The sequence below is a fragment of the Anas acuta genome, chromosome 2 (genome assembly GCF_963932015.1).
Source record: "Anas acuta chromosome 2, bAnaAcu1.1, whole genome shotgun sequence".
Taxonomy (NCBI): Eukaryota; Metazoa; Chordata; class Aves; order Anseriformes; family Anatidae; genus Anas; species Anas acuta.
In genome coordinates this window covers 22449593-22462922 of record NC_088980.1, presented here as the reverse complement: position 1 = coordinate 22462922, position 13330 = coordinate 22449593, and the positions used below count along the sequence as shown (strand labels likewise).

At 42.2% G+C, this 13330-nt stretch overlaps 2 protein-coding genes across 4 annotated transcripts in view; one reads left to right on the top strand and one right to left on the bottom strand.

Moving 5' to 3' along the window:
* The first annotated feature begins 759 nt into the window (after positions 1 to 759).
* Positions 760 to 3456, top strand: RPP38 (ribonuclease P/MRP subunit p38). The gene is made up of 2 exons (XM_068673869.1): positions 760 to 1089; positions 2475 to 3456. The coding sequence occupies exon 2, from the start codon at positions 2506 to 2508 to the stop codon at positions 3349 to 3351; it is 846 nt and encodes a 281-aa protein (XP_068529970.1). The 5' UTR covers positions 760 to 1089; positions 2475 to 2505; the 3' UTR covers positions 3352 to 3456.
* A 194-nt stretch (positions 3457 to 3650) lies between these two features.
* Positions 3651 to 13330, bottom strand: part of NMT2 (N-myristoyltransferase 2) — a 31200-nt gene continuing 21520 nt past the window's right edge. For 2 of the 3 annotated variants that reach the window (XM_068673868.1, XM_068673866.1), the window contains 4 exons: positions 11670 to 11840; positions 10542 to 10709; positions 7994 to 8131; positions 3651 to 3860 (listed from right to left, as the gene is read on the bottom strand). In XM_068673868.1, the coding sequence (XP_068529969.1) occupies positions 3774 to 3860; positions 7994 to 8131; positions 10542 to 10709; positions 11670 to 11840 (564 nt within the window). In that variant the 3' untranslated portion in view covers positions 3651 to 3773. Of the gene's footprint in view, positions 7782 to 7993; positions 8132 to 10541; positions 10710 to 11669; positions 11841 to 13330 lie in introns of all 3 variants that reach the window. The other variant, XM_068673867.1, reaches the window with a different exon arrangement.

Sequence of the window (13330 nt, the reverse complement as noted above, 5' to 3'; positions counted from 1 at the left end):
TTGTTCTGCTAAATACAGAAGGAACAACAAACATTAAATTAACTGACCTCCAATTGTACCTATTAAAGGAAAAAATCTAGCCCCACTTACCTATTACATCAATTCACTAATTCTTTATGTTCATCCCTCTGTACCTTGTACTCATCATTCCTCGGGCATGGCTTTAATCACAACACCATACGCTTCAGCTTTTTTAATCCACCAGCTTCCGTAAACTCACGTAAAAGGGGTGTTTCCTCTCAAATCAAGCCTGGATTAAATTAAACCAAGGCTTGCAGAGAAAACAAAAGTATTAAATCTCAGTAAGAGGAGATAAAAACACAAGGGAAAACAAGTCCCTGGCCTCCGTCCTCCACCACGGTGAGGCACAGAGGCTGCCATTTAGCGAGGGGAGCGGCGTGCTGGGACACATGGGGACAGAAGGAGCTTCTGGGACACCTGTTAATGGTTTGTGGCACTGTGGGGAGCCTTCAGCTTTGTCCTTACGCCTCATCTCCTCACCAGCGTTAGAATATGGTGTGTGCTCGCGATGCTTCATGCACTAGCACTGAGAGCTGCGGTGAAGCCACCACGAAATCCTCACTAATTCGCCACGATTTCATCAGCTCGCACACGACAGAGCCCGTCTATCGCTACCTGATAAAAACACGCTGCAAGACACGTCCAGCAGCAGCACTACCACCCCAAACACCGGCCCCAAACCCCACGGAGCCCGCTGAGGGCAGCACTGCGCCACCGCCCCGTGGCGCCGCCTCTCGCTGCCGGCCCCACCGCCCTCCCCGGGGCGGGACGAGTCGGGTTGGGAGCTGCCGCCGTGCTGGGGCCGCGTGGGGTCGGGACGTGCGGGCGGGGACCGGCACCGGGACCAGGACTGGGACCGAGACGGGGTTTTAGGGCTGCGAGGCTCGGGCACGGCTCCAAGGCTGCGGGGAGGGCGGCCCCGCTCTCAGCCGCTTCGCGTTGGCGGCGCAGCAAGCGGCGTTGGCTCCCCTGCTTTTCTCGTCACCGCAGGAGCTGGAGGAAGGCTGTCGCTGAGCGATCGCGGAGCGGCGGTGTGGAGACGCGGGGTGGTTTTTTTTTCGGCCGGAGGTAGGTGGAGGAAGGCCCAGCTTTGCCCGGCCCCCCCTGCAGGAAGCGAGGGGCCCGAGGCTGGCACCGCGTGGAGGGCGCTGGGTTTCCTCTTGGCGCTTTAATTCCCGTCCCTATGCACTCCTTGTTCTCGGTAGCGTCCATTTTGAAAGGAAAAATGCAGTTTTGCAGCAGAAAAAGGCAGTCTTTCGGCTGTGAAATCTGCCGTGTTTTTTCCTTCCCATACATTAGTGCTGCCTTTACTTGATACCCGCTGTAGGCCATCAGTCATCACTGAAAGGCTTTAAAAGCAACAATACCGATTTTTATTTTACTTTTTACTTCACTATGATAAGAGTTTCCTCGTCCCTCTGCCACAGCTACAAAACGTGTAAGATCCTTTAGTTGTTTTAGCTAATTGCCAGTACATAGAGAATTGATGTGAGTGACAAGATGGCATTTTGTAAATATCTCAAGGTCGGCACTCAAACCACACACTTCTGCTTGGGTAAGGAGGATACCTAAGGACACAGGCGTGTTTTGTTTCTCCTGAGTTGCTCCTCCTGTGCAAGCTGGGCTGTATAACTATAAAGGCCTCGTAGCTTGGCAAGAGGATGGCATAACCCAAGTGTGAGTTTGGGGACTTAAGGAGTGAACAGGGCCTGCAGGCAGACCCGCTGTCATGTCTTGACTCGTGATCTCAACTAGGTAGATCAGAGCTAGAACAACTGTCCATTCTTTGCACCAGTTTGATTTTTCACGAAAACACGTGGTCTAGGTGACATAAAAGTGAAAGACCCCTTCTGAACTTCCTGGAGGCCTGCAGAGGATAGCCTCCCTTCATCAAAAGCATAATTAACACTCTGCAGCCTTTTATCATACCTACTAAATGCAGGTATGATTGCAGGTATGATCTAAATGCAGGTATGCAGGTGTAAGATTAAAGAATGAAAAGGCAAATTAAAGTTTATGAAATGTTAATTCAAGAATGTGGAGCTTGTTTCATGTCGTGATTTTGCAGCTTTTTTTCACGTCATAATAGCTCTAAAATGCAGCTGTGCAACAGTGAGAAGTGATCCATCAACTTCTGTTTTTAATCTGCAGAACAGCTAGCTGCTTTCATTCAGGTTCAGCTTCAGAAGGGTTTCTTGTCACTGGTGTTGCCTTGCTCTAGAGCCTGCTCTTCAAAACAAAAAAAAAAAGAGAGAAAAAAAGGTGCAACCTGTGCCTTGTGGAAGATTTGTTAAGGATTAGCACTGAGCTAGTGTGAAGAAGGTGCCAGTTGGAAGTACCATTTTGAGATGTGATGTTTCTCTTCTGCATTCCCAAGAGAAGGCTCTGGTAATGAAGTCCCCAGCAAGCAGCACAATATTTAAACACTGTTTACCTTTTTCTTCCCTTCACAGCTAGAGTGGCAAAACACAAAAGAACCCCAGGATGTCTGTAATTCAGCAAGGGACGGCATCACTTCGTAAAGCAAAGAAAACCACTGTAAAAAATTGTCTAGACAACCCATTCGATATTCAGTGGAAAACCATAGATGGAGATAACATGCATTTTATATTACAGACTTTAGAAGAAAGCATTAAACAAATCGGACTTAAAAAGGTAGAGGCTCCAAGGAAGAAAAAGCGTTCCAGTACAAAAAAACAGATGGAAAGAAAGTGTGATGCTAGCAACAATGAGCTCCCTACAGCAGAGGAAACAGAAGGCAATCAACAAGCACCAGGGTGGACTGACATAAGTATCAGAAGACAACTTGCGATTGGAGTTAATGAAGTTACAAAAGGATTGGAAAAAAATGAGCTGCTTCTTCTGCTGGTGTGCAAATCTGCAAAGCCTGCCATGATCACATCGCACCTTATCCAGCTGAGCGCAAGTCGAGACACCCCAGCAGGCCAGGTTCCCCGACTCAGTGAAACGATAGCACCACTTCTTGGCTTAACATCCGTTTTAGCACTGGGCTTTAAAAGGCAGTCTGATAAATTTACTGATGTAATAGAAGCAATAATTCCAAAGATACCAGCTTTGGAAGTGCCATGGTTTCAGTATAGAGCTGAAGGATCCGCAGCAAATGCAGATTCTTCAGAAATTCATGAACCTGAGCAGCTTGAGGAGACAGTAGAGGATGAGCACACAAGCCAGAAGCGGAAGCGTACAGACAGCAATCAGTGCGATCTTTCGGATGTGATTTTACAGCCTTTGAAAATCAAGAAAGTTGTTCCAAATCCAAATAAGATCAAGAAACCACCTCGCAAAAAGAAAAAAGCTTTTTCAGCATGAATGACTTCAGTTTGGTTCTTCCAATTAAAGTGATACGACAAACTCATCTGTGTTGCATTCACCCGAGGTTCTCTCCGCTTTAATAAAGAATATTGTTCAAACTTATGAGTCTGTCTGGGGATAAATATTTAATTTGCAGTTGGAGATCACAAAGTTAAATTGGTAATGAATATCCTGGAGTAATTAATAAGCACAGCTTTGGAATTAATGTAAAGCATTAAGCAAGCTTTGTATTTTTGTACAGATGAACATGCCTCAGTTAAAACTGATTCAAATTAAGTGTAATTACTCAAAAAAAATTGATACCAAAATTGAAAGTTTATTTAAACAAAGGTCCATGCCAGTATAACTCTTAAAGCTGGTTCAATGCTTGTTTCAAGTAAAGAGCTGTAACAGCACAGGCAGACTTCCCTTTTGAACTTTCATCCTTTCCTCTGCTGAACAAGAATCTTGGTTTGGTCAAGCATGTATGCAGGCTTGGGTTCCAGCTCTACCTGGTGGTCAATATGCTGAAGGAAAAAGGTTATTTTCATACATAGAGCAGAACAAAATTACTACTGCATTTGGAAAAAAAAAATCAAAACCAAAACACACACACTTCTGTATGTAAACTATTAACACACATATCCTGTGAGAAAATGTAAACTAAACTCAGTTTCTAAATGGAGTCTAACGTTATTCCCCAGGAAATTCAGCCATGGCCTGTTGTATGTAAAGTAGCAGATGACAGCTGTAGTTGCTACACAAGACTAAAAGGTTTGGAGTTTCCTTTTGCTGAGGTCTATGAACAGTTTCCTAATGAGACAGCTGTTTTGTAGGAAGGAAAGGAACTAGTACTGCAATTCAAACTGCAATCAAAATCGACAGCGCAGGAGTTTATTTGGCACTCTATGTTATAAGCAAAAGTGAATTCTATGGTATTGTAAAAGAGCAAAATAGCTTAATTGTTTCACCTTGTTTCGCAAAGATGGGTTTTACATGTTGCGGTTTTCAGAGCTTTGCAAGTCTAGCCTCCCAGTGCTATCAGCTAGCTCATCTGGAGTTTGGATTTAGATAGAAGTGTCTTAAGCTCACGATACTGACTATGAAGGGAGGCAGTAGCCATGATTCTGTAGTTGTCATGCTCCCTGAAGTTTAAACAAAACAAAGGCATTCAATGCCAGAAATTTGCCCTCCCTTGCTGAGGGCGGCAAGGAAAGAGGTGATTTTATTTTGCCTTGCTTCATAGTCCTTCACAGAGGTCATCTGCTTTGGCTTTTTAGATGCATACAATTTTGAAGGCATGCTAGAACCTAGTGTAATTAATTCCCATGCTAGCTAATTGTAACATTTAGCTCTTAGTCTCTAAGAAGAGCACGAGGATTAGCTTTGGTAAAGAACAAAGCACAGCAGTCATCTTTTCAAGCACCTTGCTGCCTGCCCAGCTCTGTAGCTCTCCCAAGGGATTTGTGTCCCCTCTGCAAAGTTACCAAAGAAAAGAAATTACGCAGGATGTTTGAAAAGAGTAATGGGAAAGGTGGTAGAGTGAGCCTTCAAAACGCCTTCAGATTTGCCAGTTTTGAAACCAGCTATTAGTTTTTGAAGGGTCTTACCTGGTAGCTGTTCAAAACCTACCGCACGTGCAGGTTCAACATGTGGAACAGCACAAGAGCCTCTGTCAGAGCTGCTGACAGCAGCACCCATGCCAGTGCCCTTTAGTTAAGGCCCTGCTCAGGAAGCGAGGGCGGGCGGCCACAACTTCCACCTCCAAGTAACTGCCTGACCGCCTGGGTGCAGGCTGGGACACCGCCAAGGCTCACACAGCACTCGAGTTAAAAGAGCAGGTTCAGCCAAAAGGCTGAAGCACTCAGCAGGGACAGAAGAGACTGTTTTGGATTAAACAGCCACTAGGTAGCAGTTCTGTGCACAGGACTGCCCAGGGGCTGCCCCAGCTTAGGCTCAGATGTGCCCTCATCCCTCGTCCTCTCTGGCCCTGGAACTTTTCTGTCAGCTACAGCGCTGCAACGCTTCAACAGGAGCACAACTCCGTCCCCTTCCTGTAGTTAACATCCAGCTAGTCAGAAAGAGACAAATTTGCACACCTCAAACTCGTTTTTTCCCCAGGATATGGCCCTAGTGAAGAATGGCCACACTCCTTGCTTCACTTGCACTCACCCTATGATATGGGCAACAAGAAAACTCAGTTCTGCCTTCTGCCTGTGTGCATTTGGTCCCACCGTGGCCTAACCGCTTTCGATTTTGGAAAAGAGAAAAGAAAAAACACTGTCTAGCATTTCTTCCACTTGTATTTTTGAGGGAAGGCAGAGCAAACGAGCCCTTCATTCCCCTAGCACCCAAGGCCAGAGCAGGGGGAGCCATGCTGTGACCGCTGCCGGGCACCACGTCCCTCAGCGCCGGGACAGAGCCACGCAGTCGCCCCCAGCGCTAGCGGCTGGGTGAGGATTGCCGAGGCTCTGCCCTGGGAAGCGAGGAGGCAGCAAGCACCAAGGCCTGGTGTCAGCCTCCTCCGTGCCTCAGCCTGCTCCCAGGTGAATTCCTGTCAGGCAGGGCCGCGTCCCGCCTTCCGGGAGGTGAGAGGTCAAGTCTTGGATGGAGCTGGGATTAAATCCCTGTTGCTGCCTCAGGTATCTATCCTGTCGGTTGTGTTTTCAGGCACTTAGTTCTGCTCAGGCCTCACAGCTCCATCTGCACAGACTGCCTGGAAGATCCCCTTTAAAGCCCTTGTTTTCCCCAGGCCCCTAGCATGCCTGGAGGGCAGACAAACACCTTCAGTCCCCTCCTTTGTGGAAAGGAAGGTGGATGCTTTAAGCACAGAGCTATAATGCAATAAGCCAAGCTATTTATCGCTGTCTCTAGGGCAGAATCCTCTCACTGTTCAACAAGAAACCAAACCACAAACAATTGACACACAGGAAAAGAAGGGGGAGAAAGAAAACCCCCAGTGCTACAAGGAGGTGGGCAGGGCTAGCAGTTACGAAGAACAGACAAATTCATCTCCATCTAAATTGATGTTTTTAGGTACAGGCATGTTTAAAAGGAAAGCTTAGACATTTGCATTTCATGAGATATTCAAGTCACATTCAAAAGATGCTTACAGCACAGAGGCTTCACTACCACGATTTGGCACTTTCAGCTAGGACAGCTTCTTGCTGCAGCTTCTGGCGGCGCTCACGTTACTGCAGCACCCGCCAAGTGAAAGATCTGCTACCATACCTAACTACGGCACTGCACTACGCTGGAACGCATATAAAGTGCTTCAGAAGCCATTCTGGTTGCCGAGCATTCGGGAGGGAATTAAAACAGCTTGCCCAACAACAAAGACCAGCCCTCTTACATTTCAGGAAGCACAGCGAGCAGGCTTCCAAGGACTGAGGGTAGAGCATTTCTCTTCCACCTACCAGCCACATACACAGCAAAAGTTCTTGTTCCAAAGTCAGGATAAAAACACTACCAGGAACAATTTATGAATACGTATTTACACAAGATACTTTTTCATTAGAATTACAGACTTCATAGGAAATCAAAGTAGACAAAGGAATATGTGCAATTCTGCAGAAGCATCGAAAACATTCAAACTATAAATATCCTGATAGCACTACTAAAATTCTTAGTTTTACACACAGGCTGATGGTACTCTACTGAGGAAAAACTAAGGTTTTGTGCCACAACTGTAAATCAAGTACAGTAATGTATTAACATTCCGGCAACATAGATAACACCTGCACTGAACAGTGCGATACTGTTAAATCAATCCACTGATCTATTGAAGATCAAAGTACAAATCTGTATTTTTATTGATTTGGCAGCGTTGCTTATGGAGAAACAAATGCACTAGTTAAACCAGTACATTGTCATACTGCTCCAGTTACAAAAAACATCCAGGACTTTCATAGAGCTACAAACGCATCATAACTTCATGATTTTTCCCCAAATGATGATATCCACGTGAAGTAAATATAGCAAAGATACTCAAGTTTGTATCCTTCATTCTGTTACACTGACAAACATACACCACCACTTAATAAATAGAAATGCAGCAGTTCATCCACATAATAGCAAATATTTTTGTACCCTAATCCACCACTGAAGTTCAGTTTGTACAAAACAGTCTTTTCTACAGAGTGGAAAAAAAATACCTTCTTCTCATCAAGGTGCAAGCTAAGCTTTGAAACTTAAATGAATGTGCTTTTATTCTTTTCATGGACAATAAAAAGAGTTTCAAGGACCTTCTGATTTATCTGAAAATGCATAAATTTGGTCACATGTGGATTTCTTCATTGCTCAGGTTTAATGGACTATTCAGTATCACTGACGTTGTGCTTTTACTCCTCTTGAACAGTATCATTCCAAGAGTTATGGAGATCAAATTAACGCAAATGACGACCTCAGAGTTCTAGAAACACGTGTCCTCATTGTAATACAAGACCAACCTAAAGGAAGAAGGAAATGCAGTTTTTTAGTTCAAGTACAGCAATAAATCTAAACATTATTTTCTGGTTTTCTGCACCTGAATCACGGATCTTAAACACATCTTTAAAAAAAATGAAGAAAAAAATTTAAACTCCTCCCATTTTGGCCAGGATAGATGAAAGCATTATTATACCTAACACAGTTCAGAAACTTTTTTTTAAGAGTCCCTTACCTTTTCAGATTCCATGCCAGGACACCTCCAGTTGTACAAATAATACTGCAAATTTCCATCTCCAATCCCAAACTTGAGTTTTTCCAGGAATGTTTTGTTTTCCATTAAGTCTAGTGCATTGAACACATCAAATCCTTTCTGGCAATAGCAAAACATTTTTAAAATTTCACTTATGAAGTTTCAAATGACACACAAATAATACTTTCCACAGAGTCATAATGATATCCAAGGGACTAATCTAATTAAGTGGAAAAGAAAAAATATACGGGAATAAATCTTTCCATTTAATTAGATATACATACAAAGAAAGTATCCCAAGGTAAATGGTCTGAAGAGTCCCTCAAACACCCCCCTTTGTTTTATCTTTCTGGACACGCATTTTTTACACCCTGTGACATACAGGGCTTTGACACACATGGCCTACTCCAGATGAGGCTGCGTTAAGTACAACTTATGCTGGCTTTCAGTCATTTGTACTTGTTATTGATAAACATTTTTGTACCTTAATCCTTTTCTGAAGTGGTATTTCCTTTAGAAATCAAATTTGACACATCACGCTCCCTCCCTTATTCATGCACGCTCTGCCAACTTATCTTCCTCTACCTCCCAAATTCACTACTCTGAATGAGCCCATTTGCTCTCTGCATGCAGCGACGTTGCTGATTTAGTTGTAGCACAGCGTACTATGCTGCAACACAAACACATTGAATCCCAACCCACTCTGAACTCTTCATAAGCAACTTAAAAATAAGGCCAGTTAAGCCATCACAATGACAAGCATCATGTATGAACAGCTGAATTTGCCTGGAGGCTGGATAAAACAGTCCATTTACTTGCAATTAACTGCAAGGCAGGCTGACCTAGGAACTTGGAGTCTTAGCAGCATGAAAGCAGAGCACCAGGAGGACCTTCTATATTCTAACATAAAAATAACAGTTACAAAACAGTAATGCTTAGTTACTTAAGCACAAGACCATTCTTTGCTCAGCATAAAAATTACGCTTTTTTTTTTTTCAATAAGCACCCTGTGTTACAAAAAGGGGGTTTTCATCAGTTTAGGATTATTTAAAAGAAAAAGTCACAAAGCATAAACAGTGAATTTAGTAAGGTTCCTTACACAAAGATCATTCTGTGCACAGATGAAGCTACGCTAAGTTAAATGTGCTGTGAAAAACGTGCAGAAACAAGACAAGGTGGCAAGGATCTGACAGTTGGCATCTAAAGAAGCAAATTTTTTAATAGTCCAAGTTAGCCATTGACAGTAGCAGTAATCTCAGCAGAGAAGAAGAGAAGCAGGGGAGAACACAGATATACTGTATGTATAGACACACTGATGAAGCTTTGCAATTAAGCACTGGAAATTCAAATAAATGTTAAATTTCCCTGACGTAGCTTTAACTCACTATCTAAACATCAACACGTTAGGCTCAGGTTACTCTTTTCTGGGAGGTGTAAGAAGTTGCTGTTCAAAGGTACTTGCTGCACCCCTCTGCCAGTAGAGCACTCCAAAAGTGAACTGTCCTACACCTTGAAACAGTGTCAGCTTGGACCACAAAACAGGGTTTGGAGGGGATCATCATACCACTCTCCCCATGCAGTACACATGGAATGTACGTGCGTAGCTCCAAGTTTGGGATTTCACTTAGGAGGTCAGGCATTTTGCCCAGTAATTACTAAGATTTTACCAGACTTGGTTCTAAGCTAGTTTTATATACTGTAATAAGAAAATAAAACATCAACATTCAACTGACATGCAACTTGGAAACAATTTACTGAGTTGGATTTCTATCCTCCAAATACATTCTTTGGATATAACAGTGTAGAATGGTTTGTGGCAGGTTAAGCCCAGCCAAAAGCCAAACACCCACCCAGCATCTTGCTCACCCCTCTCCTGTGGGACAGGGAGGTAGTGCTGGGATGTGCAACACCTGCACAGCTCTCCACCACAGAATATATTGCCACGGTGTTGTACCACACCCCCATGAAAGCCTAAACCCTTACAATTCCTATGCAAGGACTCTTACAGTCTCTTCCCTTCCATTTAACTAAATCACGTCTCAGTGTTATTCCACACACAAAGCACTGCTTAAAAATTAAAACGTGATGTTGTCTACGTACCTTCACAGGCAGCAGTTAGTAACAAGACAGTTTTTAAATATTTTTAATATTAAAATATTTAATATTCAATATTTTTAATAGAACTTATTAACTCAAAGGGAAAATATTTTAGTGATACTTTCCATTCTTCTGATACTGAGTGAATAAGGTTGCCAGTGTGCTGTTGGATATATGAACAGTTCAAGCTATTACAAATGTTTTCATCTTCATGCACTTGTCATTCACTAACATCGCTCAAAGTAAAGAGGAAAACCAAATGCAGCATCTTATATTTCAATATATATTGTATTGAAGTCTCATCAAATACACTGTGCTGTAGACAGTAAAACAAAACAGAACGCAATGGAATGTATAAATTACTGTCAGTTCTTACCTTGCCATTACTTCTTTCATGAAAGTATTCTTAGAAGTAGAAGAAAAAAATACTTACCAACTTAGCTATTATGAGTGCATCATTCATTAAGTCCAAGAGGGGGGTCTCTGTATGAATATTGTAAAAGGAATAGGCAGCTTTCAGGCTTTTATGAACAGGATGGTGCATCACTGTTGAAGGTAACGTGTAGAAACTCAGGAAGTCTGTTAAAATACCATTTGAGCCCTACAAAAGAAAAAGCCAATTAATAAATAACCACTCAGTTATTGGTTAGGCTACCACAGAGGTTCTAGAGAAAGTAAGTAATAAATGCAGCACAGTTTTGCACGCCATAACTATTACAGAATAAGAGGTAATGCTGGCTAAGAATTGAAGAAACTGAAGAAACTGTCTCATCCCTCAGGCCAATTCTGCTGCTTGTAGACTCTTCTGTAGGTTTCTGGCCTTGAATTCACAGAAGACAAAAACCAACCCCAACTTTCTTTTTCCAGCTGGGGAAAAGAAGGGGAGGTGGGAAGGAGAGAGGCATTAAATTAAGTCAGACTATGGAAGAGTCCATTGAACATTAGATTCACTGCAGAGTAAGTAGGAAAAAAATATTTTACTGAATCAGACTATAAGAAAAAAAAAAAAAAAAACACAACAAAATCCACACAACTACCACAAATTAGCAGGTGCCCCTAAAAATGGTTTTAAAGAATACTGCAGAAACCTATCCATCAGCTTAGGGAATGATACTGAATTCAAACCAAATCCTTTCATCAGTCGTAATTTTTTATTTTTTATTTTTATTTTTTTTTAAAAAAAGCAGATTTGAAGACCGTTACTTACTACCATGTCACATCTCCAGAGAAGCAGAGGAGAGCAGGGGGCATGGTGTGGGAAGATTGTTTTTAAAACATTGAAATATTACAGCAAAGAACTTTATAAGACAGTGATATTTTGAGATTTGAAAATTCTTCTATAAAATATCCTGTTATAAGAGAGCTGCTCTTTTGTCACGTCCAAACAAGCATTTCCTCACAATGAGAATGCAATACAAAGAACAAATTTGGAATCATGACAGCAAATCCCAACTACAGCATGTTTTTCATTCTGTCTGCATTTCATAAACTTGATGCTGACGTGAACTTTTACAAATGGCATTCGTGTTTACATTCCTGAGGTAGTTAGAGAGTGCTTTACCTCTACTACAAAAGTGTCAATAATATGATCCCGAGGCAGGAACCAGTGGGCCACCTCTTCCTCATCCATCACAGGAGCAAGATTAAACTGCTTCAAGTAAGTGTTGATTAATTCTTGTACTGCTTTAGTATCTTTTTGTTCCATTGGTCTCAAACCTGAAGTCTTTGTAGCCTTATTGTAACAAAGAAAAATAAACGTTAAGATGTCGAAAGGAAAATTGCACACACAGCAAGGGCTGGAAATAGGTTGCAGAGTCATTCCACTTGCTATAATGCATTCATTATTAGCCTACTTTACCCCAGCCACCTAATTCATTACACTATTTTACAAAACTGCTTTCAATCAGAATTCCCCCTCTTCTAATTATTGAGACAGTCTGGGGCACTTCAATCTTTATATTCCATTATTGAAACAACTTCATTTCTCCAGAGAAGGAGATGCTACTGCCAACAGCCTAGACTTCATACATTTTGTATTTCTTTTTTTTTTTTTTTCAGGTCAGTCTTTATTTCTTATCTTCTTCTAAGCTACCTAGAGCCCAGATACAGAAACAAAACATAAAGCAACTTCCATGTCAGAAGCTAAGCTGAAGACAAGAACACCTCTAATTCAAGTTTACAAAAATTAGTCAAGCTATAAACCAAAGTCAACTGATAATGTTTAATTAGAAAACTTTTAACACAAAACTCCGCCTATTTTTAGTGCTTGTAAACTCACTTCTGCCAACTCAAGTTTCTATACAGGCTCAACTGCTGTTATGTTAACAAGAAAACTCCTCGTAACTTCAAGCTTTCTGAAGTTAAAAAAAAGTTACCATACTTCAGCAAATACTGCACTTCTCTTGACTGTAAACATTCGAAGAGGGAGGAAAAAAAAAAAAAGCTTTCCAATCCTATGAAGTAAAGGTTTAAACAGAGGTGACTAAAATTTTCTCCCCGATTTTTATTAGTTTTCCTGAGTATTTCCTTGGAGGGAGAGAATGCTCATTCTCTTTCAGAGCTCATTTATCCTGCTTCATCTGAGCCACATACTTGGGCATGTACCACATTAATCACAGCAAAGTCAATTGCAAGAGCAGCCAGGTAGTGGCTTGATTACTGGAAGCCTGAAATTAGTGTAACTGATTATTCTTTCCTCCCAGGGAGTTATTCTGGAGGAGGTCTTTATTCACACACTCTGGAATTCAGCAGCCAGATGAAAAATCAAGGCACATTTTGCCACCTCCGTGTGCTGGGTCTAATCTTCCTCCTTTCCTGCACAGCCTATGGTTTGTCCCCACAACAGCACATCTTCTAGTATTTTAAATGTCCTGAATCCTTAAGGGTATTCACTTGATTTGTCTGCATGGCTCTTCCTATGCTGTATTTTGTTCATAACCTCCCTAGGAATGGCAATATGAAACATTAATTTGTTCCCTTTGAACCTTCCTCTCTCTTCTAAAGCTATATACAGGAGCACAAAGGGAGGAAAAGCAGCTGGGCTGGAACATCTTTATTTCCCCACAACACTCAGAATGGCCACACCTAAATGATTATTTCTAGTTCCAGAAGGGAAGAAGAGTGCACAGAACTGGGCTAAATTTTGTTTCTCCACTCCACACACCAAGCTGCACAGGGCACGGACCCACATGAGTGTCCTAGCTCTGGAGCTCAGTCAAGAAA